Source organism: Ursus arctos, unplaced genomic scaffold, assembly GCF_023065955.2.
Source record: "Ursus arctos isolate Adak ecotype North America unplaced genomic scaffold, UrsArc2.0 scaffold_25, whole genome shotgun sequence".
NCBI classification, from domain to species: domain Eukaryota; kingdom Metazoa; phylum Chordata; class Mammalia; order Carnivora; family Ursidae; genus Ursus; species Ursus arctos.
In genome coordinates, this window is record NW_026622930.1 from 30,696,353 (window position 1) to 30,721,528 (window position 25,176).

At 55.2% G+C, this 25,176-nt stretch overlaps 1 protein-coding gene across 1 annotated transcript in view; it reads right to left on the minus strand.

Annotated features, from left to right (window-relative positions):
- Window positions 1–284: 284 nt before the first annotated feature.
- Window positions 285–25,176, minus strand: part of PLEKHD1 (pleckstrin homology and coiled-coil domain containing D1) — a 31,782-nt gene continuing 6,890 nt past the window's right edge. Inside the window, exons 4-15 of the mRNA XM_026519649.4 lie at window positions 18,857–18,950; window positions 18,421–18,510; window positions 18,113–18,189; window positions 17,131–17,222; window positions 16,036–16,088; window positions 7,628–7,722; window positions 6,081–6,174; window positions 4,466–4,644; window positions 3,779–3,911; window positions 3,264–3,408; window positions 2,789–2,938; window positions 285–2,482 (exon numbers count right to left, since the gene is read on the minus strand). Coding sequence (XP_026375434.2) covers window positions 2,313–2,482; window positions 2,789–2,938; window positions 3,264–3,408; window positions 3,779–3,911; window positions 4,466–4,644; window positions 6,081–6,174; window positions 7,628–7,722; window positions 16,036–16,088; window positions 17,131–17,222; window positions 18,113–18,189; window positions 18,421–18,510; window positions 18,857–18,950 — 1,372 coding nt within the window. The 3' untranslated portion in view covers window positions 285–2,312. The remainder of the gene's footprint in view (window positions 2,483–2,788; window positions 2,939–3,263; window positions 3,409–3,778; window positions 3,912–4,465; window positions 4,645–6,080; window positions 6,175–7,627; window positions 7,723–16,035; window positions 16,089–17,130; window positions 17,223–18,112; window positions 18,190–18,420; window positions 18,511–18,856; window positions 18,951–25,176) is intronic.

Here is a 25,176-nt window from a genome sequence, read left to right on the forward strand (position 1 = left end):
CATGTAGTTGGCTCCCTTTGGTCAGTGCTCAAATCAGAATAAAACCCAGCTGATAGTCCTCGTTACACCGGGATGGCCAGGACCTCAGGGTGGGAACACAGATTTTTCAGTTAATTATTAAGAAGCCACTCCCAGGAGGGGCAGCTGTGGGGACTGTTTCCTCATAGGTAGAGAAACCGGCCTGCTTAGGAAGACTCATGTGGGGAATCGCACAATTCCACATTTGGCCTGCAGGGGGCAACATCTCCCTAGCAATGATCACACCACAAGCGCTACTGCAGGAAACCCATTTAATTGGCCAAGGAGTAAGGGTTTTGTTGTGTTGTTGTTGTTTTTTTTTTAATCAGATCAACACATTTCCAATAAATAATTTCCACTGTGATATAGTTTCATATAGAGATGTTGCTCTTTTTCTATTTACAGTGTTAGGTACATGGTGAGCTTTTAACAAATACTTATGGACTGATCAGTTGGTTGAAGATAACACAGTTTTGCCTGAGGCATAGAAAGTACAGGGTGAAATGGGAGGGAAGGAACTAGAGATTGGTGAATGTGCACGGAAAGAAGCACTTTTTCTTCTGGTTAATAGCTCGCCTGGGGGGAAAAATGCATTGGAAAATTTCCAAAGGATCTTTCTCCGAGATCAAACCATTATTAACCTAATTCTTAAAAAAACAAAAAAAGAAACAAAAAACACCCGGTAATCTTGATTGTATACAACTTCCTCCTCCTTTCAAAGTCCATCCTCTGCACGTTAGATAAATGAGGTCCAAGTTTATGCAGGTGCTACGTGTGTAAAGTTTCTACATTTAGACTCATCCCTGTTCAGATGCCTCGATTCTAAGTGCCTCTGCCCCTGCCCCCACCCAGATTCTGCAGAGACCGGCTGAAGCCGGCAGAGTCCACCCAGGACTTCAGCTGAGTCCCCCCTAGCTTCACCGGGCAGCCGTGAGCACAGCGCAGGGCACCGAGGCCTGGCCTGCGCTAGCCATCCAGCAGATATGCATGTATTTTGAGGGGGGGCCAGCACCTCTGCTGGGGCGTGCCCTGCAGCCGTCTGTGCGCCGCTCAGACTGGGCTCTTCGCTCTGTTTCCCAAGCAGCAGAGGATGAGCACCTTTAATATCACCACTGACCGTGAGCGCCCTGGTCCCAGGTAGACCCCCTTTTCTGGAGAGATCAATAGACCCAGGGAGCTTTGGAGGGTGTGGTTAGGAAAAGAGGAGAGCAGACTGTCTGCAGCTGAGGGACACCCCCCCCACAGACCACCTGCAGGCTGTTTCAGCTTCACCCCGGATGACATGGGGCCAACCAATGGCTACTGGCCTTATTACAGGTGCCGGCCCTTCATCTTCCAGGGTCACATTGCTTCACTGGGTAAAGCCTTTGCAGGGAGAGGAGGCCACAAGGTGGCTTAAGCAGGGCCCAGAGGGAGACATCTGTGATCCCATAGACCAATAGGGCCCCCACAGCCAGAGGCAGCTTCCTCCCTATCCAACCAGGAGTCAACAATGCGAAAGTCAGGGCCACCTTGTTCCACCCCCTAAGCTTACTACTTGTCCTCTGGGAGAACCCTCAGAATCACTGCTGGCCCCAGATCCCAGCCAGGGCCCTGGGCCCTAGGGACCCAGCAGGAGGGATGTGGGGGAGAAGGGGCAGGGTCACATCACCCTCCAAGCCAGCTGAAGCTGCAGATGGGTGAACTCACCTGAGGAGGGAAGTGAGTGGGTAGCCCCTCAGTCAGGGCCCAATCTCAGGAAAGGAGACCCCATGGCAAGTGTGATATGCCACAAACCCAAAAGTCACTGTTAGGTCCCTCTCTTCCCTGCCCCACAAGGTGGTAAAAGTGAGGGCCCTGGATGAGAGGTATCTATGGGCGTCAGAAGCAAAGGAAGGGTTAGGAACCCCAGGGTGAAGCAGGTGTCAAGGGAGGGAAGGCCTTTATCCATGAGGACAGGGAGGCAGCATCACAGACAGAGGTAGTGGGCACAAGAAAGAGCTGTGGGCCCCGCCTACTCCACTCGCCAACCAAAAGGTCTCCAAGCGGAGCCAGGCCCCTCCTCACCTCACCAGGTGAGCACCAGGTGAGCACCCAGCTTGGGCCTGATTGGGCCTGATGTAAACCCAAGGGTAGTGTCTGGGACGGGGTGAGGGAGGTGCCATTCCCGTCCTTTGAGGGTGAGGCTGGCCGCCAGGTGGAGCTCTGGCCCAGAGGGGAGCAGAGAGTGGCCAGGTAGAGTTGGCCCTCCCCCTGCACCCCCTCCGCGCCCCCGCCGCTGAGGAAAGACCTGGGAGGCAGGGGAGGCCCGCTCATCACTTTCCACCCCGGGGAACCACCGAGGGGGCTCCTGGCTGGTTTGCCATGATGTGGTAGATGGACTCTCGGAAGCGCTGGTCCCGGCTGAGCCTCTTGGCCACTTCCTTTAGCTCCTCCATGTTGTTGGCATCCAGCTGGGAGGTCATGAAGGACTGGGACGGCTTCACTGGGGAGAGGGTGGCCGTGAGCAGCCTCCCTCCAGCAAGGCTGGGCCCGGTCCCCGACCGCAGCCCGCCTCCCCCGCTCCCCATCCCACAGGCTGCTGAGCTCCTCGCAGCCGCTCCGCGCCCACCGGCTCCCGGAATCCTGGGAGAAGCCGGAGGCCGGTGGAGAAAGGTCCAGGCCGCACTGTCCTGCCTCTGAGCCGGACCAGCACTCCGCCGACCCTCGCCTCGCGTCGTCCGGCCCCTGCCCCACCCCCGGCCTCCGACCGCCCCCACCGCAGCAGCGGCGCGCGGACGGCCACACTCACTGTCGTTCCAGGAGGTGCTGGACCGGCGCCGGTGGAAGCGGCAGCTCTTGATGCGGCGAGTGGCCGCCTTGTGGATGTACACGGAGTTCTTCATGATGACCGGCATCTTGGCCTCCAGCTCCGCGTTCCGGATGCACTCCTCGAAGAACCCTGCGGCCGCAGTGCCGCTGCGTCCTTCCCGCCCCGCCCCCCGGCCCCGGGCCCCCGCGGGAAAGCCGCGCAGCCGCCCACCCGCCCGGGCAGGGCACAGAAACCCCCGCCGCGCCCCCACCCAGGTGCGAGAGCCCGAGAAGCCGAGCCCGGACGCGCCTGCTGCAGGGGTCTGCAGAAGAGGCTCCCTCCGTAGCTCGGGACCACCTAATGCACACCCGAACCCGCGCCGCGCTCCCGGCCAGGGTCCCGGCTCCGCAGGGTCTGGCCTCCCGCGGGGGCTGAGCGCGAGCGCTGGGGGCTGGCGCCGGGGGCCGGGGCTTACTTTTCAGATGGCTCACGTCAGCCCGCATCCTCTCCTCCTTCTCCTTGTTCCGCACCTTGGAGTTGAGCCCTTGTTCCAAGCTCCGCAAGGCCCCCTCTGCCTCCCGCAGACGCCTCTCCAGATCCATGCGGACTTTTACCTCGGCCTGGGGGGGGGGGGGGGAGACAGACGGAAGTGGGGTCCTGGGGAGCAGTTGTCCTCTCCCGTGGAAGCCTTCCCTGGTCACCCCCTGGTTCAAGCGGGCTTCCTTGTCTCTGGACTTGGATGGAAGTTACCACATCCTGCCTCGTGTCTGGAGCCCTTGACCGGGTGGCCCGGACCTAGCCCCTGCACCCGGCAGGGGTCTAGCAGTGCTCCCCCACCCCGGCAGCGGGCTCACTGCTTCCCCAAATGGTGGCTGCATCGCCTGCCCCTGGCGGGTGAGACTGGCAGAGATAATTCAGGGCTCTGCCCGGTAAGGGGTGTGAAGGAAGGCCGGTGAACACAGGCTGCTCCCAGCAGGCCCAGGCCAGCACCTTGAGCTCCCGCTCAGCCTGTTGCTTCTCCGCCGTCAGCTCCTGCAGCGAGTTCTGCAGCGCCTGGGACTGACTCGAGTAGAACTCCCGCTCCTCCTCCAGGGCCCGAGAGCGCTCCTCGTTCTCCTTCATCCTGCGGGGCCGAAGAGGTGCTCAGTGCTCCCTTACCGAAGGGGCTTTCCAGTGGGAGGGCAGCCCCTCCTAGAGACCTGGCTGGAGAAGCCCTGAGACCCAGGCTTCCTGAGCCCCAGAACTTTCTGGGTTCTGTCACCCAGGGGATGAGAGGGGTGGTGTGGTCAGTGAGGGGAGCCCCTAGCTTAGAGTCAGAAGACTGGAGTCGTGGGCCCTGGTCTTGCTAGTTCTGTGACCTCAGGAAAGTCCTATCAACCCTCCGAGGCTCAGTTTCCTCTTTTGTACAAAGAAGCTGTGAGGACCTGCCCAGCCTTTCACAAAGCACTGTCAGACAGACCTAGTGTCTGTCTGTATGGTTCACACCAGTGCAAGAGATAATGATCAAGTCAGCTCTGGGAAGAGTAAAGTTTCTTCTCCTTTGCCCGGTGGGAAAACTGAGTCCTAGGCAAAAGGAAGTAAGGAATCTATCTGGTCAACGCCGGCTAGAACCCAAGAATCTGGGTGTGCAGTTCAAGGAAAGTTCTCCAGCTGGACTCGGGTTGAAGGACCTCTCACCGCTTCTCAGCCAGGAGCTTCTCCTCCAAGAGCTGCTGCATCTTCTCCTCTATCTGCCTCAGGTTGCTATGGAGACCCCCACGGGGAGGGGGCTGCTCGCTCTGATTGGCCAGTGTCTGCAGCTGGTTCTCATTCTCCTCCAGCATTGCCAGGGTTTTCTTCTTCTCTATGGAGAGTTCCTGGCATGGTGGGAGGGAGGGAAGAGAAAGAACCTAATTTAGGTTCTCCAACATGGCTGCCCTCACCTGCCTTTCGGTTTCAGGGAGTGAGGCCCTCCTTACTCAATCTTCTAGGAGAGACACCTGAAATATCTTCCTTCTTCCCTGGAGGGAGAAGGCCAACCAAGATCTCCTTAACAAAGAGGCAAGGTTACTCCTCCATCGAGGGACTCAAGGAGGAGCCCAATGCAGCTTCCAGTGAAGGTGGCTCCTACACAACTGGGGCCCAAGGGCACCATGACCTTCGGGGGTCTTTATTCCTCCAGGGGTGAGTGAGGGAGTGTGTTGGGCTCATGAAAAACACCCAAGAGGAGCCAGCCCTAGAACAGATTTAGATGTTCTCTCCATTTATCAGGCTGGGGTCTTGCACTACGCCAAAATTCTGGAGTTGAAACACTCCACGAGAACCATGGCGAGAACATGATGTGAAATGGAAAGATAAACAAAGGCACCACAAACAAAGCCCCAGTCAGGTGAGGGAGAATAGAAACCTTGCAACCTTCAAGGCAATTCATGAATTCAGTAAACATTAGCAATGTGCCAGGCTCCTGCTAGGTGCTGCTGGGCTTGGTGAGACCTTAGGGCACAGCCTAGTGAAGTTCACATTTTGGAAAACACAACCTAATGTCCCATAACAGGTGTGCAAAGTGCTGCAGGAGCCTAGAGCTCAGAGCAAACCCTTGCCTGGAAGAGTCAGGGAAGCCTGGCTATGGTGATGTTGGAGTTGAGTCTTAGAAGGATGGATGAGCTCTCCAGGCAGAGAAGAGGTGAAAGGACATTCTGTGCAGAAAGAACAGCTTGGGCAAAGGTATAGAGTCTGAAAGAGCTTGGCTTCCTAGGGGCACATGAGCTCAGTGGTTTGGAGTAGGGGTCAGAGTGTCTTTGTGCAGGGTATGGAGGGGCAACCAAGGGAGAGTCGGGGAGGAGGGGCTGGGGACAGAGTTTGCACTTGGTCTTTAACACATGCCACCTGCTTCCTCCCCCTCACAGTTTCTGTGGTATCAAATGGAGGTAACACGACGGTTGGTTTCCCTTCATGATCAGTTTCACCCAGGAGCAGCTAAGTGAATGAGCCACGCGAAGGAAGGAATGAACCACAGGTCCCACCACGCACCTAATCAACCCCCCTCTGGTATAAAAATACAAACACTGAGGAAGGTGGATTTCCCAAGGCCACAGTCACAGCAGGACATACTTGAATTTGCCCTTCTGGGTCCTGCTTTAGGCCTCCTGTGCTCACTGGGTCACAAAGAAGAAACTGTTTAGGTCAGCACTCCATCAGGCCCCATTCCCCTTGTGGAGAACCCTCTGGGGAAATGCTGTTGGAAAAACGGTATCATGTGGCCCAACCAACCAGCCTGCCTCCAAGGCCAGCTGGCCCACCAGTGGCCCCTCACCTCCAGTGTCTGCTGCAAGGACTCTGTAAGGTGCCTTAGCTCCTTCTTCTCTTGCTCCACACCCTTGAGGCATCTTGCAGTCAGTTCCAGCTCCCTGCAGGAACAGAGGGCTGGGTATGGCAGTGCCCACCCCTCCCAATCCCCTCTGCACACAGAAGTGTTTCTGCTTCACCTCCCAATATGGCTCAGAGGGGTCCTTGGAAGGCCAGCCCCTCTCTGCATGGCAGGGTCCGAACAGCAGCTGTAGGGACGTGGTGCTGAAAGAAGATCCCAGCCAAGTGGGGTTGAAGTCACTTGCTCTAGGTACACAGGCATCTGTCAGGCGGGATAAACCCGGAGCCACCCCACAGGCAGAGAGAAGCCCTGGAAAAACCAAGGGGGTCCTGGCCCTACCTCCTGTCTTCCCCAGACAGACCCTGCTAGAACCCCTACTCACTCTGACTTGGGACATGGCTGAGGCCCTTCTCTGGGGTAACAACCCCCTTGCTGCTTTCTTAAGGTTGGGCTCCCTCGGGCATTTACCCCTGGTTTCTCTTCCTCCTGCTTGAAATGCCTTTCACTTTTCTCCTGCCCAATTTCCTAAATCCTACCCATCCTTCAAGGCCCAGCTCAGTCGAACCTCTCTTCATGCCCACAAGGATCACATGTACACCTTAATTCCTATGACACAGGGGGTCTGCCCTGTGCCTCCTAGTGCCTGATTATATATTACTGTGTTGATGTTTCCTGGGCATGAGTCTGGTTTTCCCAACCAGATTGTAAGATCCTGCATTGAAAGATAATCTCCTATTCCAGTATCTGGCACAATCCTGGACATACGCAGGTGCTTGGCCATTTACTTGGTAAGATTCTTGGAGCTTCTCCCTCCCCAAAGCACTTGCCTAATTGACTTCCTTTTATAAGGTTGTTGCAAGAAAAACCATTCAGGGCTATCACTGATTATCAGTAGTGAGGAGGAGGAGGGGGAAGTGGAGGGTAACAACCACTACCACCACCAGTACCCAGCGCATTCGTCTCCAAACTCCTACATAGTCTGAATCAGAGTGACCTGGAGAGCTTTTGTAAAATATAGCTCTCTGGGCCCTACCTTCCAGAGATTCTCATTCTGTGATTGTAATGCACAACTGGACAACTGGGTTTGCAAACCATACACAGGACTAAGGATCCCAAGGGACGTCATTAGCCAGAATGAGAAGAGACTGTGCAGGGGATGTTGTGGGTCTTGGCGAACAGCACCCCCAGGCTGACTGGTTCCCGTCTGCCTCTGGGTAAGCAAGGCTTGACAGAGGCAAGAGGGGCTCGTTGCTGGGGGCAGGGCGGGCGGGGGGGGGGGGGCGCAGGTCTGCACCTGCCCGTGCCTCACGTCCAGTTTGTGTGGGGCCTACAGCTCCTTCGGGGCTGCCCCAAGGCCTGGAGCACTGGGAAGCCACGAAGTAGCGAGGCTCTCCTGGGTGAGAGCTCCCCAGGCCCGACGGGAAACGTGGGTTCTAACGCCCCGACTGGGGTGCACCCTCCTCCCACCCCCTCCTGGGCACCCCCCCCCCCACCTTTTGATCTGCTCCTGCTCCATTTTCAGCTCCTGCACCACCTCCTCAAACTGCTGCTTCTCGGCCTCCAGCACCTGGTTAAGGCGCTCAAGCTCCTGAAGGGAACCAGAGGGGAAGAGAAGAGTCACGGGCAGCAGAGCGCCCCTGAGGTCAGGTACCGCCCCTCTCGTCCAGGGGCCCCCTGGGATGCAGTGCAGGCTGGGCCTTATGGGAGCCAACTCGGGGCTAAGTCTTGAGGAGCCCTGGTCCCGCTCAGCGACACCCAGTCTCAACAAATCCAAAATCTGTGAGGGGTCTGCCTTATCAAACACCCTGGGCTTGCTGCAGCCAGGGTTTAGAAAGGATCCCAACGTCGTTTCCCTGTGACTGGAGGTGGTGATCATTCTGGATGTCTACTCTGCCGGGCAACTCCCGGCACTAAGACCCTCAGGCATGTTGGCCGGCTCCCGAGCGCTGGAGGAAAAAGGGGTGCGTGTGTATTGCCATTAAAGATGCCTAGAGCGCCAGCTGTTAAGGGTGGCGAAGAAAAGCCATTCCCAACCCCAGAGTCAGAAAATCAGGACTCTTTTGTCCTCGGGGCATCGAGGTGGCTGCAGCTTTCCCTGTGCTCTGCCCGAAGGGCACAGGAGAGCCAGAAAGCGCCGGGCAGGCCGCTGGGCTCGTCCGGCCAGCACTGTATTTTTTCAGCAAGTATGTGCCCTCCACGGGTCCCGTTTTCCTGGGCCTCCCTGGCAGGTGGGGCTGCAGGGTACACTTCGAGGGAAGCTTGGCTGGAAGCTGTTTTGTGACAACTGCTTTGCTCCTCTATAGTTCACACCGCGGGAGGATAGAATCTCTAGCACCTCAGAGGCCAGCAGGCCCTCGTGATGCCTCCAAGGACCAGACAGTGAAACTGACGCTCCTGAACATAACACGGCCTGACTGTCATTTGGCGTTTCCTTCCCTCCTCCCCGCGCTGGTCCCAGGTCTGTGTGATACAGTGCGTTCCCACCTAAGTCAGGCGTCACTGAGCGCTGGGCGACAGTCGGAGAAGTGGGCACCCACCCACGAATCACAGCCCTCTATGGTCGAGGGTCCTTGAAAGGCGCGTCGGTCTCCATCAGACACTCGAATCCCAGAATCAGTTTTCGGCCAAGAGATGGCCCAGGTTCTGCTTGAATGGCTCTCATGACAGGGAATGCGCTCCCTCTTAAGACAGCCCGTTTCACTCCAGAACGACCTGCTCAAAGCTCTTCCTCCCAGGTTCAACCTCAGCACGGGCCCTGAGAGCTCCAAATACAGAAGCACGGAGCAAGGGCCGCAGACTTTGCCAAAAGTTTCGCGCGGCTCAGAGAGGAGGGCTGAATCTCATTTATGGAGCAAAACTGCCCTCCAATGCCCCCGTAGCCCCCTCTGTCCTCTGACCAGACTCTCTCCCTCCAGCAGCTGCCTCCCTCGCTGGGAACTGGCCGCCCTCAGCTACCGTCTCCTCAGCCTTGAAGCCCGAAGACCCCAGCCAGCAAAGGAGGAGCCAGGGAACGGCGCTTAGCAAAACCGAAGGCTGGCAAAGCCAAGCACGCGGCCAACCTGTGGACACCCCGAGTCCCTCCTGTACACCTAGGAGAAGGGGCAGCCCGTTTCATCCACCAGCGCCCTCTGAGCCCAAATCTGCCTCCTCGTAACTTCCATCATCGGGTCCGCCTTTTCCCCTTAGAGCCACAGAACAAGACTGATCCGTTTTCCCTTTAGCTACGGGGAACAGCTCTTCTGTCCCCAAGTCTCCATGCTTCACTGCATTATTTCTAAGTCCCCAGTAAAAGTAATTATGCTTTCAAAAAGAATGCAAGCCCCTGAGTGGGAAGATTACAGTAAAGGTTCTTCCCAGGTAATTTACAGGCTCAATGCAATTCCAGTAAAAACCCCAATGAGATTTTTTTTCGTGGTTTCATTCATTCACGCCACACATATTTATAGAGTGCTTAATACGTGCCAAGCACCCGCCAGGCTCTGGATTGAGGATGTGAAGCTGAGCAAACCCAGACACGTCTCCGTTCTCACGGAGCGTACAGCTCAGTGCAAGAATCAGAAACTAATAAGTACCCACATGAGATTATGGTTACGAACCAAGGGACATGTGCTGGACAGGTGCACAGTTCCATGTAAAGTGGCCTTGGACAAGAAGGAGGGAATGATTGGTGGGGGGAGCGGGAGATTTCTTGAGCCAACAGGTGAAGGTAGATAGGTAAAAGGAAGGAGCATTCCAGGAAGAAGGATCAGTATGTGCAAAGGCCCTTCAGAAACCTGCTGCCCTGGGGCGCCTGGGTGGCACAGTTGTTAAGCGTCTGCCTTCGGCTCAGGGCGTGATCCTGGCGTTATGGGATCGAGCCCCACATCAGGCTCCTCCGCTGGGAGCCTGCTTCTTCCTCTCCCACTCCCTCTGCTTGTGTTCCCTCTCTCACTGGCTCTCTCTCTGTCAAATCAATAAATAAAATCTTAAAAAAAAAAAAAAAAAAGAAACCTGCTGCCCTGAAAGAAGTAAGACAGGCCCATACAGTTGGGCCCAGAGTGAGGGTGAACAGGGTGGGAGGGAGCACAGACCACACAGGCCTTGGGCTATGCTGGGGATTTTGGTCTCTTTTCCTGATCAGGAACAAACAATGAAGGTTTGAGCAGGGACCTCCACCATAAACAGTGACTCTGGCTGCAGCAGGGAGAAAACGGATGAAGAGGGGCCCAGAGGGATACGGGGAACCCAGGTGGGAGGCCACTGCCTTAGTCCAGCAAGACCCAGTAGTGTGAACCAGAGCAGGGCAGTGAGATGGACAGAAGTGGCCAGGCAGGTTGTAGAGCTTGTGGGGCAATGCTATCAGAACTCGGGGGTGGAGTGGAAAGGGGGGAGATGGGAAGGACAGGGTGAGGCATGACTCCTGGGCTTCCAGTCTGCACAAACAATGGATGGTAGTGAATTCCCTGAGATAGGGAGTTCTAGAGGAGGACCACCAGCTCTGCTGAGGAAGATCATGACTGGTCTCAGACATGCTAAGTCTGCAGTGCTTTCGAGACATCCGGCTGGAGATGTGACATCACCAGTTGGATATTAAGGGGCTGGAGCTCAGCAGAGAAAAGAGACTGCATCCGTCAATGGGGAGTCACTCGCGCACACACAGCAAGTGAAGCTGGAGGTGTGGTCTAGATTGCCTTTGATCTCGTGTGGGAAGAAGGCAGGGTGTGGGGGGTACTCTTTGAGATGGGCAGTACTACCTTGTAGGGTTAACGGGAGGGTCACATGAGCTAGTCCATGCAAATGGTCTGCAACACAGTCAGTGCTTAATAAATGACAGATGGTATTATAAACTGGATCTGCGTGATGTCTGTTCACGGACAGACAGCAGTTCAAAGGCATGGAAAAGGGAATTCTGAAACAGATCGTGTATGTTGATGATAATGATAACGACAGATAACATTCTCTGTGAGCTTACTGTTTTAAGTACTTTACATGTATTACATCATTTAATCCTCATAACAACTCTGGAAGTGGGTAATATTTTTTTTTTTAAATGATTTTTTATTATATTATGTTAGTCACCATACAGTACATCCCCGGTTTCCGATGTAAGGCTCGATGATTCATTAGTTGTGTATAACACCCAGTGCACCATGCAATACGTGCCCTCCTTACTTGGAAGTGGGTAATATTTTTATCCTCGTCTTGCAGATGAGAAAAGCAGAGGTACATACAGGGCAAGTAGACTTGTGCAAAGTCCCGCATGTCCTCATTCCTCCTTCCCACACTGTAGCTGGTCAGTGATGAAGGACTCAAACACGGGCAGTAGGGTAGAGCAAGATGGAAATATCCACACATGGTGGTGAGAGTGAAAACTGGTACAAATTTTCTGGAAAGCCATTTGTCAATATGCATCAGGAGTCTTAGAAGTTCTTGCCTAGACGTAGTGATTTCCCCCATTGGAATCTCTCCTAAACAGTTAGACAGTAGACCAAGATTTATGTGTACAGAGATGTTCGCTGTGGCATAATTTATAACAGTGAAAACAACCCAGATGTCCAAAAATAGACGAGTAGTTCAATGGAACATCACATAGGATGAATCAGTACCCGGTCATTAAGACTGAAGTTTTCAAGGAACATTGAGTAACATGCAAACGTGCTAAAGGTACAGTGTTAATGAAGGTATAATGAAAAAGCGGCTATGAAACCGAATCTCTGCTATGATCCTATTATACTGAAAATATATATAAGAGTAATATATATATATATATATATATATATTTAAGATTTTATTTATTTTGAGAGAGAGCACACAAGCAGGGGGAGGGGCAGGGAGAGAGGGAGAGAATCTCAACTAGACTCCATGCTGAACACAGCCCGATGACCCTGAGATCATGACCTGAGCCCAAACCAAAAGTCAGATGCTTCACCAGCTAAGCCACCCAGGTGCCCCTACAATAATACATAAAGACTGAAGAAAATAGCAAAATGTTGTCAACAGTCGTCTGTCAATTGTGGGATTGAGGATGACGTTTGTTTTCCGGGTGTTCTACAAAAAACATGATTTCTAATAAAAAGGTTACATATTGGGGCGCCTGAGTGTCTGTCATTAAGCATCTGCCTTTGGCTCAGGTCACGATCCTGAGCTCCTGGGATCAAGTCCTGCATCGGGCTCCCTGCTCATTGGGAAGTCTGCTTCTCCCTCTCCCACTCACCCTGCTTGTGCTCTCTCTCTGTCAAATAAATAAATAACATCTTTTTTTTTTTTTTTTAAGTTTACACATTAACGAGGACAAAGAAAGAGAATCTTCTTCCTGGTTGATCACTTCTTTCCCACCTTTCATTTTACCTGTGTGACTCTATTTTTTTTTTTAAGATTTTATTTATTGATTTGAGAGAAAGAGAGCGAGAGTGCGAGAGAGCATGAGCAGCGGGCAGAGGGAGAAGCAGGCTCCCCATTGAGCAGGGAGCCTGACATGGGGCTCGATCCCAGGATCCTAGGATCATGACCTGAGTCGAAGGCAGACGCTTCACCGACTGAGCCACCAGGTGCCCCTACCTGTGTGACTCTTAACTAAACCTGATGTCCAGGTGTAGCCTGAGAAGACTGAATGACAGCAGAATCTATAAACCCGGAGCAGCCAGAACCTTCTGTTCCTGCAGCCAAGATGGTCTGAGCGCTTGTAGCAACCCTGCCGTAGTTTGAGGTCAGCCAAGACCGGCAGCCGCGAGAGCCTCTCTCCATCTAGTGTTTGCTCTTCTGACTCCGGGGCCTGACCTAAGCTGCAGGAGGACAGGGCTGGAAAGAAGTCACCCGAAGGCAAATTCCAGCTCAATGAAAAGAAGTGCTTTCAAACGACAGAGCAATAAGGCAAAGAACAGCTCCAGAGGTTGTGAGTTACCCGTGACGGAATCAGGATATCATCTATCAGAGAGGTGAGCAAAGAGCCCCACCTTGAAGTGGGAGGTTCTTTCCGACGGCCAGAGTCTGTGCCTGACCAGGAGCAGCCTGGGTGGCAAGACGCCTGCCTAACGGGCCCCGGACATTTCTAATTTGCCATGTGCCTGCTCACACGCAGGCTGAGCTCTCAGAGTTCAGCCGGAAAAGGAAAGGTAGGTGGGCTGCCCTCCTCCAGGGGATGAGAGAGATGAGGACACGGAGCCAGGGACATTTGAGGGACCTGCACCCAGGGAAAGGCATGGCCGTCTGGCCCCAGGATAGATACGCCCAGTGGGGCTCCCCCTGCACTCTCTGCTCATATTTCTAGAGTCCCAGGGCTTTCCTTCCCCACGGAGGGTGCCGTGGCCCACCACTGCACAGCGCACATCTGCGAGGGCCTTGCCGGTTCACAAAGCACTCTGTTGCCTTCTAGTCATCGAGCCTCACGGCAACCCAGGAGCTAGGCAGGCATAGCCATTAACTCTTACCAGAGTATCACAGATAGAGAAACTGAGGACCCGAGGACCATAGGGGAAGGGAAGGAAATCTGAAGGGGGAGAAATCAGAGAAGGAGACGAACCATGAGAGACTATGGACCCTGGGAAACAAACTGAGGGTTTCAGAGGAGAGGGAGTGGGGGATGGGGTCACAGGGTGATGGGTATTAAGGAGAGCACGTGTTGTGATGAGCACTGGGTGTTATACGCAACTAACGAATCACTGAACACTACATCAAAAACTAATGATGTACTATACGGTGGCTAACTGAACATAATTTTAAAAAAGAGAGAGAGAAACTGAGGCCTGGAGAGGTTAACTTGCCCAAGGCCACACAGTCAGTGATGGAGCTGCAACTCCAATCGGAGTCTCCTGGTTCCAGACCCCGAGTCCGCCTGTGGGCCAGGCTGCCTCTTACCGACCAGAGAATCTTCATCTTATCACGGGCCTGTCCTACCAGATGCCTTCCTAAGTGGCCCAAGGCAAGCCCAGACCACCTCTGTGCCTTGCAGTGGAGATGGGAAATGGGCAAGGGACAGGCAGACCCATGACACGGATGAGAACGTTCCGGCAGCCGTGAGTGACGTGGGAATCCAAGCCTGGGCCCAGACCTTTCCCTGTTGCCCACCCACAGCAGCCTTCACCGTGGGAATCAGCGGGGCCCGAGTGAGTCTCATTCACATCTTGGGCCACAGAACCAGGGAGTTCACAGCTCACAGGCCTCATTCCTTCAACGTGCTATGGCTTTAAGTGAGGCCTGCAGGCGGTGGGTCTCCACTGTCCTCGTTTCCTGCCCAAAGACCTAGATAGAGTGTCTAAATTTTCCTCCGGCTGATTGCTGCCCCAGATTTAGCCTCTCTGATGGATAAGTCTGTCTCTTTCCCGGCCGGCGGCTGTGTCCGTCACTCCATCCCTTCCCCTGGCTTCCTCCGTTACCTGTCTTTAGGTTGCTGACAATGCACCGGAACTCTCGCTTCTCAAAATGCCAGAACTATGTGAAGAAAATACCAGGACTCTCACGCAGGGCCTGGATGACAGCAGGGAGACAGAGGCCCACACACCTCCGGGTGGGAGAAGGCTCAGCGTTGTCACGATGCCAATTCTCAAATCCACACAATCCTAATACAAATCCTCGATGGCTTTTGGGTTTTGTTTTTTGCTTGTTTTGGTTTGGTTTTTCCTGTTGTTTGAATTGACAAAGTGAAGCCTAAAGTCCAGCCGGAAGGATAAGTGGGCAAGAATATCACATACAGTTTTGGAAGAAGAAAGATGAGGATGAATTGTCCTATGGGATTAAAATCAAGATGTAATGTGACATTATAAGAATCAAAAATGCTCACTCATTGAGCATTTATCAAGTACTCATCCTGGGCCAGCTGCTGTGCCGGGCCCTGGGAATGCTCGGGCTGCTGCAGGGACATGAGGCTTCCTGACTGTAGGGTCTGTCTCAGAGCCCAGGGAGCGGTGGTCCGGAAAGGTGCTTAGCGAGAGGAAAGTCATAGTTGCAGACACTGGGCCGAGGCTGACGGGCCCGGCCCTACAAGACAAGGAAAAGCGACGGGGCAAAGAGAAGTGGACTGAATCGGGCTCTCCTGTGGCCGAGCCACTCTGCAGCCTCAGGCCTCAGGCAGCTTCCGTGCAGGATGGGCCCCTAATTAATAATAACCTGATCACGATACTAATAGACACTCACGCAGCACGTCCTATGTGCCAAAGCACTTCATATGTAACATCACTTATCTTCACAGCGTCCTAATAAGATGGGTTCCATTATCTCCATTCTTCATGTAAGAATATTGATGTTCAGAGAGGGTAGGTAACTTGTCCAAGGTTACACAGCTAGAAGTGGTCAAGGTCAAATGCAGACATAGGTAGGCTGGCTTCAAGTCTGTTGCTAAGCACTACCTGACTCTGCCCCTCAGGACAGGCAAGGCCCAATGCTGCATGGAGATTCCAAATGAAGTGGACTTTTGTGGCTCCCTAGCCACAAATGAGGCCAGGGTCTCCTTTTCCCTACAGGCTGCCCCAGGCTAATGCTTGGCCTTTTCAGAACTTACACTGTGTCATTTAGAGGATGAAGGAACCCCTGAAATCATCCAACCCAATCACCCTGATGGTACAGAAACCCCTCTGTAGATAACAGAGGCCACCCCAGCCTCCTGTGACGACCACCAGTGACAAGCGGCCCATTACCCACTCATGTATATACTTAGACAATTTGGGGATGGCTCTCTCTAGAACGTGGTCACCTACGCTTTTTACTTTTGTCCCTGGGGATTGGCAAGAAGAAATACCTTTTGACAAGAAGCCAGAGCAAGTCTCGAGCACTGTCACTTCATGGCCTCGCTGCTTCACCTGGCTGACTTTCCAGAAAGTTCTCTAGGTGCCTTGGTCCCCTACATGATTCCCGAAAGGCAGAAACACAGGCCAGTACACTGTGGCTGCTCAGGGGTGCCCAGGCAGGATGTGTTGGGGAGTGTGCCTACCTCTCTCTGTTCCCTCTGAAGGCAGAGTTCTTCTGTCTCCTCCATCAGTTTGTCTGCAAAGCAAGCATGCACCCTCTCACAGAAAGCTCGCTCCAGCTCCGGCCAGGAGGGGCCAGTGCCTTCCAGGAACCTCCCTCACTCTCAGGATCTCCCAGGGAAACGGTCAGGCCTGCCATGCCCAGGCTGGCCAAGGGCAGAGCCAGGTCCTGGGGCTAGAAGCTGCCATGCTGGCCTCAGCTGCTGCCCTCCTTCCTGCTCACTGTCCCTGCTTTGTGCATTCACAAGACAAGGATGGCCTCATCTTCAGAAGCTCAGGTGGGTGTCTGCACACCCCCCCTCCGAAGTGCTGTTAACTGTGCTGCTCCCCAGACCACCTCCCCTCTGCACTGGTGTCTGGCAGGAGGGGGAGGGCAGGTCCTGGGGGGACCGGGGTGTCTGAAGCAGGCAGAGCAGAACCAAAGCTGAGGCCCCAAGCGTCCAAGAAAGTGGCAGGGGAGAGGATGCCAGGTAAAGGGTCAAAGCCCCCGTCTCACCTTCTTTCCCAAACAGAGCATGCTTGCCAGCCAGTCAGGGGCACAGGGCCAGGTTTAAAGTGGGCTGGCCGGTGGGAGTTATTAGGGGCAAATCCAGGACCTGGGGACCCAGGGCAGGATAACATCAACTCTGTTTATGGGGCTCTTACTGTGTGCCGGACACAAGTGCTTTCAGGCAGGTTCTCATTTCCCCTGACCTCCCCTGCCACCTCTAAAAGCTAGGGACTGTTCTCGTCTCCATTTTAAGGATGAGGACATTAAGGCTTACAGGGGCTACACTGCCTGGAGACACACAGCTGACAGAGAAGTGGCAAAGCTGGGTCCAGAGCCCAGGCTCCTGGCCACCAGGTCCTCCTGCCTCCTGTCATGCCGGCCAAAAGGACACAGGTTATGGTAAAAGCCTTTAGGCTCCTGGCTGGTCTCTGGCTCCCTGCAGCCCGCTAAGCCCCACCGCCCTGACTTTCCCCTTCCTGGGTCCTCCACCAAGCCCGGCTCCGGCCCTCGACCCTGGAGAGTTTGCTACCTAGGGAGCCTTAGCTTCCAGTCCACCCCTCTAGCCAACCTAAATACTCCTGCTTCTCCTTGGCCAACTGCAGCCCCTGGGCCTCCAGGCTTTTGATCATGGCTTCTCCCAGCTGGGCATTCTTCCAAGTCCTGGGGAGGCAGGGCAGATGGGACAGAGAAGAGAAGAAGAAAGAAACACAAAATCGTTACAACAGAAGGGTGGCAGAGAAGGAGACTGCCCTGCGTCGTGCTCGCCCATCCTGTCTCCTCCAGAATCCCAGCCCCATTCACTCTGGCACCCAAGGCTGTGGGCATGCCACCAGCATCGATCGGTTACAGTCCCTGGAGGCTAGCCCAGGCTGCAAAGTGGGCCACCGTGGACGGGGCCAGCAGCACTCTCGGAGCAGAGAAGAGATTGCTTCCCGGGTTGCTTTCCACACCACTGCATGCCACTCCCAGGCACAAAGCCTGGCGTGGGGCGTGCTCAGTGTTATTTGTTGAACTTAAAGCATGACCCAGCTTGAATAGGCAGGTGCCAGGACAGGGGTTTACGTATAAACAGACCATGCTGGCCTGGAGGTTTCTATGATCCGGACTCTGATTTACAAAGCACGACCTCTGGTCTGCGCTAGGATTCACTGTGGGCCTGGGGAGGGGAGATGGGTGTCGGGGCAGCCAAATCCTCCTAGCGATGCTAGATTTGCTCCCAAGAGTTAGAGACAAATGGTGTCCTCGTCTGCCACCTGTGACTCCAGACAGGTGAAGCTCACTGTGCTCGAAGCCCACTTAGCAGACCCTCACATATGCTCTAAACCCGGCCTGGCCTTTCTTCCCCACCTTAACCAACATCCACAGCCCTGTTTCCAAGGAGGCCCAGCCATTTTTCTCCCTACCCTGTCCTTTCCTGGGGTCCTCAGTGCCCACCAGGATCCCAGCGGAGAGGCAAGGAGACCAGGGTGAACCCAGCCCGTAACCACTCCCCTTCCGGACCTGCCCCCCGCCCCCCCCCCCCCCCCCCCCCCCCGCCTGCGAGCACTTACACCTTCCCGGACTCCTGCAGCATCTGCAGCCACTGGGTCTGCTCGAACTCGGACTCAGCAGCCAGCAAGATGGTGCCCTGCCAGGAAGACGAGCCACAGGTGTCCCTGAGACGAGGCCACTCCCAGGATGTCAGAGGCCACCCACAGGGCCCCACAGGCCCAGCTCTGTTCCTCCATCACACATCCCTAGGACACTGACACCCTCCCAGGCCAGGCCACTGGAGGGGCTGCCCCCAGGGAGCCTGGAGGTCCCCCAGGGAAGCTGGTCTGCCTTGCTGAGGCCAGGCTGAGGGGAGAATTTTACTCACATGGAAGTCCTGGTGGGAGATTTTCATGGCATAGGGCATGCTGGGTTCTTCCTTGGCCTCCACCAGGCAGCCTCCCAGGGGGATGACGCCCTGGGAAAGAACCAGAACAGGCAGCCCCCACCCCGCCCAGGTCACTCAAGGCCTCTGGGAGCCCTCAGCCAAAGCCAGGTCCTGCCAAGGGCCCCAGGCTGGGAACCTGACCAGAACTGGCTCCTAGAAGGAAGGGGAAGGGCTGGGGCAGGCTTTGGGGCACAGGAGGGTGGGGGCCCAGCCCAGGAGAGGCAGGGAGTCTTGTGCCCCAAGAAGGGTTTGTTCTCCAGACTCTCTGCCAGACCAGAGCAAGAGAAGAGATGGTCTTCTACCCTCACAGGATACCCTCCCCCATCGTCCCCACGAGGCCCTCCCCACTGCGGCCCTGGGGGGGAGGCTGCCTCACCTTGGGATGTATATTGAAGTATTTATTGGTTTCAAAGTTCTTTTTTTCGCTCTCAGAGTAGTAAAGAAGAAAGCTCTCTTTGATGATGAAAAACCTAGAGTGGGTGGTGGGGAAGAAGGGGCAACCAGGAGGGAAGGGGTGAGGTTTCCTGGGACAGTAAGAAGGCCTCGGAGGTCCTGCACTCACACGGAGAGCCCACGGGGACACCAGCTCTGACTCATCCACACCAACTCACGCTCCCCATCTGGGCAAAGGCCTCAGCTGGCCAGCCGCCCGCCACCATGGGCAGCCTGTCCCTCGCACTGATGGGCAGTGGACGTGGGAAGCTCACAACTGGCCTCCAGGTTTGGCTCCCTCCATCCCACCACACTGGTACCCTTGGCACAGGAGGGCACCTGTAGTCCCCCCCTGGTATCTTCAACCCCTTGAGCCATATCTCCAGTCCCTTAGGGTCTACTGCAGGAGAGGCGGGAGGAGGGAAAGAAGAAAGCTTTCCCACCATTTCTGCCTCTCAGCCTCTCTGTTCTAGGAGAACACAGCCTGGGAGGCCTCCCTCCTAAGAGATTGTGCAAGATTCCAAGATGGGTCTTCTGACAAGTAATCATGAAACTGGCAACTGGATGGAATGTGGGTACCAGGTGGCGAGGCCAGGCCCGCCGCCTACAGGTGACACCTGCCTTCCCTTTTGTCTGAGTGCTCTGTGGCCTCCTTCTCGGACTCACGTCTAACTTAGGATTTCTGGGACCATGGTGCTTTCTGACTGTTGCGGAGGCAACAGCCTGATGCCAACACGTGGAGCCCTTGGCCCCACTCTGGGGACTCTCATGGGACTAATGACTGGAGCTGACCAGAATAAGACACCGAGTACCCTCCGGGACAAGATCCAACCAGGCCTCAAAGCCTGGAGGCTCAGGGACACCCAGAGTGTCTGGCTTCTTGCTCTCAGGGCCCAGGACCAGGGGAGCTGGAAGCCATGGGTGCTGGGGCCAGCTCAGATGGGCTGACGACAGCTGGCCATGTGACCCTCCCTTCTGCTCTGCATTCGGCAACACCGTGTTGGTAGCTTGATATCAGTGGGAGCACTGCGGGAGGGGGAGCACTTATACCATGAAAACCATCAAATGCTACAAACAGGGCTCCACCCGCCGAGAGAGCCAGTTATTAGCCATTTACCAGAATACTACTGCTTGGAAGCCCTCTCTTGGGAGGGCTTCAAAAAATTGCTAGGGACATCATGAAGCCAGTGAATCTCTGAAGGTCCACCAGCCACGTGATTGTTTCTGAGGCCATAGCTGCGGGCGGAGGGTCCCCGGGACTGTCCACAGCTGCCCCCTTACCTCCCCCAGGAAAGAGAAGCTCGGCTTTGTCTGGTGGTGTGAGCCCCACGCCAACCCTTATTCGTTATTTGCACTGACCCTCTTGGCCCAGCCAGACACGGAGTGGAGCTGCGGACATCCCGCTCACGCCCTCCTCCCCCAGGCCTCTCTGCCCCGATGGAGAAAGGACACATAGATGCCGCCTTTGCAGAGATGCAGGGACATTCTGGGCCCTCCAGCACCTGACCCCTGCCCGTTTTCTCGGCTTTCCCACCGCTTCTGCCCTTCAGCCTCTCTGTTCTGAGCCAACACTGACCTCACTCCCCCCCCCACTACATTTTGCACAGTCCTGCAAAGGAGGCTGTGCAGTCCTCCCCGGAAGGCCCTGTCTTTTGCTTTTCATTGGCTGCACCCTTCCTTGGTGACCAGCCCAGCCCACAGTGCCACCCGATCTCCTCCTGCCCTTGCTGACTGGGCCGTGCACTTGGCACTTAGCACCAATATACCCATGTGCTCATCTTGTCCTGAGGGCATGCTGGGCTCCTGGGGGGCAGGCCCATGCCCTCTCTGATCCATGGGCCAAGGGAGACGTCCCCTGCCTGTTTCAAAGCAACTTCAAAGAGTAGTTAAGAACACAGGCTTTGGCATCAGATAGACCTGCCATTTCCCAGCTGGGGGACCTTAGGCGAGTAAGCTCACCTCTCTGAGCATCAGTTTACTTACCTGTAGAATGGGGAGGATAACACCTACCTTGGAACAGCTGAGCAGGTTCAGAGGCGATTTACCCCGTCTCTGGTATTTGGTTATGGGAGCCTAACACAGACAAATAGCTTCTTGCCTTCCCAACACTTCTGGAGTCCTCTCCCCACTGGGGCTAAAGCATTGTGCCAGGGACTTAGTTGGGGAGGAGGGGTAACAGGCAGATGATCACTGGACACAATGGGCAGGGAGACAACAGGGGCTCTGGAGTCGAACGATCCCCATCCCTCGAGCCATGGCCTCGGTCAAGCTCCCAGCCTTGCTGAGCCTCCCTTTCAAAGCTTCTCTATAACACGAGGGCTGCCGATATCTGTCTCTTGGGGCTGCTGCGAAGATTCACAGCTGAGCTCCTACTGTGTGCCAGGCACTGTTGTCAGTGCTAGGGAAAGAACTATGGGCAAGAGAGACACAAATTCCCGTCCCCATAGAGCTTACACTTGAGTGAGTATGTGGCGTGGGGAGGCGGACAGTAAATCAATAAGATGTATTTATTACCAGATGCTAATAACTGCTAGGGGGAAAATAAAACAGGATAAGTAATGGGGTGAGGGGTTGGTGGGGAGGTTTCGATATTAAGCAAAGTGGTCAGGGAGAGCCTGATTAGGAAGGTGACACCTGAGAAGGTGCTCCAGGTGAGAAGCCACAGGTGCAAAGGCCCTGGGAAGTGTGCCGGCTCTGGAAGGAACGGCGAGGTCTGCAGCACGGCGCAGCAGGAGCCGATCACAGGGCACATGAAGGGCCCACACGCCGTGCATGCCAAGTCCAGCCTCGTTCCAGCGACGCTCAGCTTGGTTTGGGTGGGAGGGAAGGTCAAGGGAGAGGAGCCCACTTGACCTGGAGGAGGAGGGTGCTTCCCCAGCTGCCAGGGATGAGGATCACAAGAAAGGGCACATCTGGCAGCATACTTCCAGGTCCCAAGGAGCCACCTTTACTCATAAACCTGTTTCAGTGACAGCCCCCTGCTCCAACTGATGATGGTCGGGTCCCTCTAGGCAGGCGAGAGCCCAGGACCCGAGTGCCCCTGCACAGAAGGACACTTCTTCCTCCTGTCCCTTTCTTCAAAATCCCCTTGCTCCCAGACACTCTCGTTCTGACTGCAAGCCAGGGGCATCTCCTTCTGTGCCCTGCGGAGTCGGCCGGCTATGCCAGGGCTGGAGACGATCCCTATTATTCAGCTGTTCTCATGCGCTGGCTCCCCTGCTGAGTGTTGTACGTGTACCCAAGTATTTGATCTATGTCGTAATCCTAGAAGGCAGGACTTTGTTCCCATTTTCCAGATGAGGAAACCAAGGCCTAAAGGTGAAATGACGTATGCGAAGTCACACAGCGAGGGCAGAGGTGGGGCTGGGATTGGAACCCGCAGACCACAGTCCCTGCTCCTATTTCCCACACCACCTGGCCTGCAGAGCCGCTTCCGTTCATGCCAGTGCCGGGCAGGAAACCACTCGGCCAGAGGCAGGAGGGACTGAGGCTGGGGACCCCCGGGTCAGAGCTCTGCCACTTACCCGCTGTGTGGCCAGGGCAAGTCACCTGATCTCTCCAGGCCTCAGGTCCAAGTGCGATTGAGGACAATACATGTAGCGACATCTCTCACGGTTGTTGGGATGAGTAAATGAGTTTGTTCATGTATAGACTTAGCATATTGTGACACATGGCAAATATTCAGTAAACGCTTACTTTTATTGCTGCTGTTATTAATTACGATCGGCTTCAGTGTCTGCGGCAGCCTGCCCTGGGCTCCGTTCCCATCGGCCCTCCCCTGGCTCCTACTGCCAGCAGCTTCCACTCCAGCCCAGCCGGCCAGCCCCTGGCGGCCAAGCACCAGGCACCTCCCTGCATGTGCAGCCCCTTCCTGTCTGAAGCCCACCCTTCCATCCAGGGCCAACTCCAGGCCTGGGCGGAGCTTCGTCTGCAGCCCCACTAGTCAGCCCCACCAGGCCAGGGTGCAGCCCAGAGCATGTGAGTGAGGGGAGGGGTCTGTCAAAGCCACGGCCTCCTCTCTCAGGCCCTAAGGAATGGCACTCGCACGTCCAGCTGAAGGAGCATTTGCAAGGTGCCTAGACGCTCGCTTTGGTAAGTGTTTCATTGGCATTCTCTTTTTAAATCTCTCACTGCGACTCTAAGAGATGAGATATTTGTGGTTCTGGATCCTGGTGAGTTAACAGAGGCACACGGACACTAAGCAGCGAGTGAGGGGCGGACTTGGAAGTCGGCTGGGTCCACTGATACAGCTCACGTTCTCGACTGCTGTGCTCTGTGACGCCCGGTCCTCCTCATCACCACGCCCGACCCTCCTGGTCCCGCCTGCCCTGCAATGGCTTTGTCTTCCTAGAACTCATCTCGGCAGAGTGATGGCAAGCTCCCGGTCAGCTCAGGTCAGGGAGCATTAATGAATCACGGGGTACGGCCGAGTCCTCAGCAGGGCTCTGGGGCTTGGTGACTCCCTGCCCTCAAGGAGCTTAGAGTTGAATACAGGAGAGATAGGGTAGAAATCAATCATTTAAAAAACAGCTCATGTTTATAGAGCTTCTCGTTTGTGCCAGGCGCTGTTCTGGTAACATCATTATGTGTGTTAACTCATTCACTCCTCACATGAGCTAGGTAGGTAACTGGAGCGCAGAGAAGTTAAGCAATACGCCCTAGATCACACAGCTGGTAAGTGGGGGAGCTGGGGTGATTACTGCAACATTGCAAAGCCCCAGCACACCCTGGGACACCGTAAAGCACACGGACACACGCCGATATTGCAGGTTTGTATGGGGTACGAGAAGAGTAAGGACCGGGGAGGAGTGATGGTTGAGGTGTCCAGCCAAGGGAATTCTCTGAGAGGAGGTGACAGCTGGGGAGGGTTTTGAAGGATGAATAGGAGTATCTCAGGAATCTGGGAGGAAGCCAAAGGGGGAGATGCATTCCAGACAGAAAGAACAGCATGGGTTCAAGGTTATCAAAACATGTCTGGTATTACTGCAGAGGAGTAGAAAGGGGTAGGCAGCAGTGTGGGGGAGGGGCAGTAGGGGGTGAGAGAAGGTCAAAGAAAGAAGCAGGGACCAGAACAGGGTGGGGCTGCTTCCTGCTGATGAAGGCAGCTGCCGGCTTAGGTGGCAGGGTGGACACAGGTGCCATCCAAAACGAACAAGGGAACTCGGGAGGGATTTCCTAAGCTTTGCCTCCACGTTTATTTCCCCTCCTTGGTGCTCTGAATACAACAAGGGCTCCGCCAGAGCCTGATGGCCAACACTGGCCTCACGATCAACCCAGCCGGAAGTGAGAGAACAGGCTGCTTAGACCCACAGGTACCTTTGAAGTTGGGCAGGTCCTCTTTAAGAAAGGGACCCACTGTGCTGAGCTCCTCACTCTTTGGAGGCAAGAGCCAAGATTGGGAGTTGGGGCTGGAGAGGGCCTTGGAGCACAGAGCGAGGGAAAGTTCGAGTCAGGGGAAGTCCTGGAGGGCTGTGGGGAGGAGGGTTGATGGGAGAGTGCAGAAGAGAGAAGACCCAGAGAAGATGGGAGAGTCTGGGTCCCACAGCGTCAAAAGACAGCGATGAACGATCCCATCTCCGGGGATGGCGAGATGGGGTATCTGGAAGGCGTGGGAAAACAGGGAGCCAGCATTCAATGAGGCAGTGTTCACACTTCTGTGATTTAAATGCCTCTTCCGCCGTTGTCATTGCCAAATGTTCTCTTCAGCATAGCCTACTAGACTCACAGATACCTCGTGTGAGAGGCGGGTGTGTCCCTGGGGCGGTGGGGAAGGGGGTGGGAGACCGAGGGATGAGCCGAGCTCTGGCAACAGGACCACCTACAGCGGACAGCACAGTGATCCATACACAAGGAGACAGGGGTTTAGAGTCTCCTGAGGCTCACCAAAGCCCTGGTGCAGGTTTGGACCTCCTCAGGATGTGGGATTAGACCTGGGGTCAGTTAAGTCACTCTCAGGAGGGCAGCGAGAGCCCCGAAGACAGGCGCGCTGCCCGCCGGTTACATTTCACAGGAAGGCGGCTATCCAGCCCGGCTGCCCCTTCCTCCCCAGGCACAAACTTCCAGAATAGGACCGGCACCCCATCTCCCTTATCCCTGAGCCTCTCAGGCACTGAGAACAGGTGTGTGGGGTTTGGAGCCAGGTAAATCCTAGAGCTGGGGAAGGACAGCTTGTCAGAAGTGTCCTTTTTCAGAAGTGACAGAAGGAAGGCAGAAATGACACAGCCCCCAGGGTATGTCCCTTTCTGTTCATGCCGGGTGGCCTGG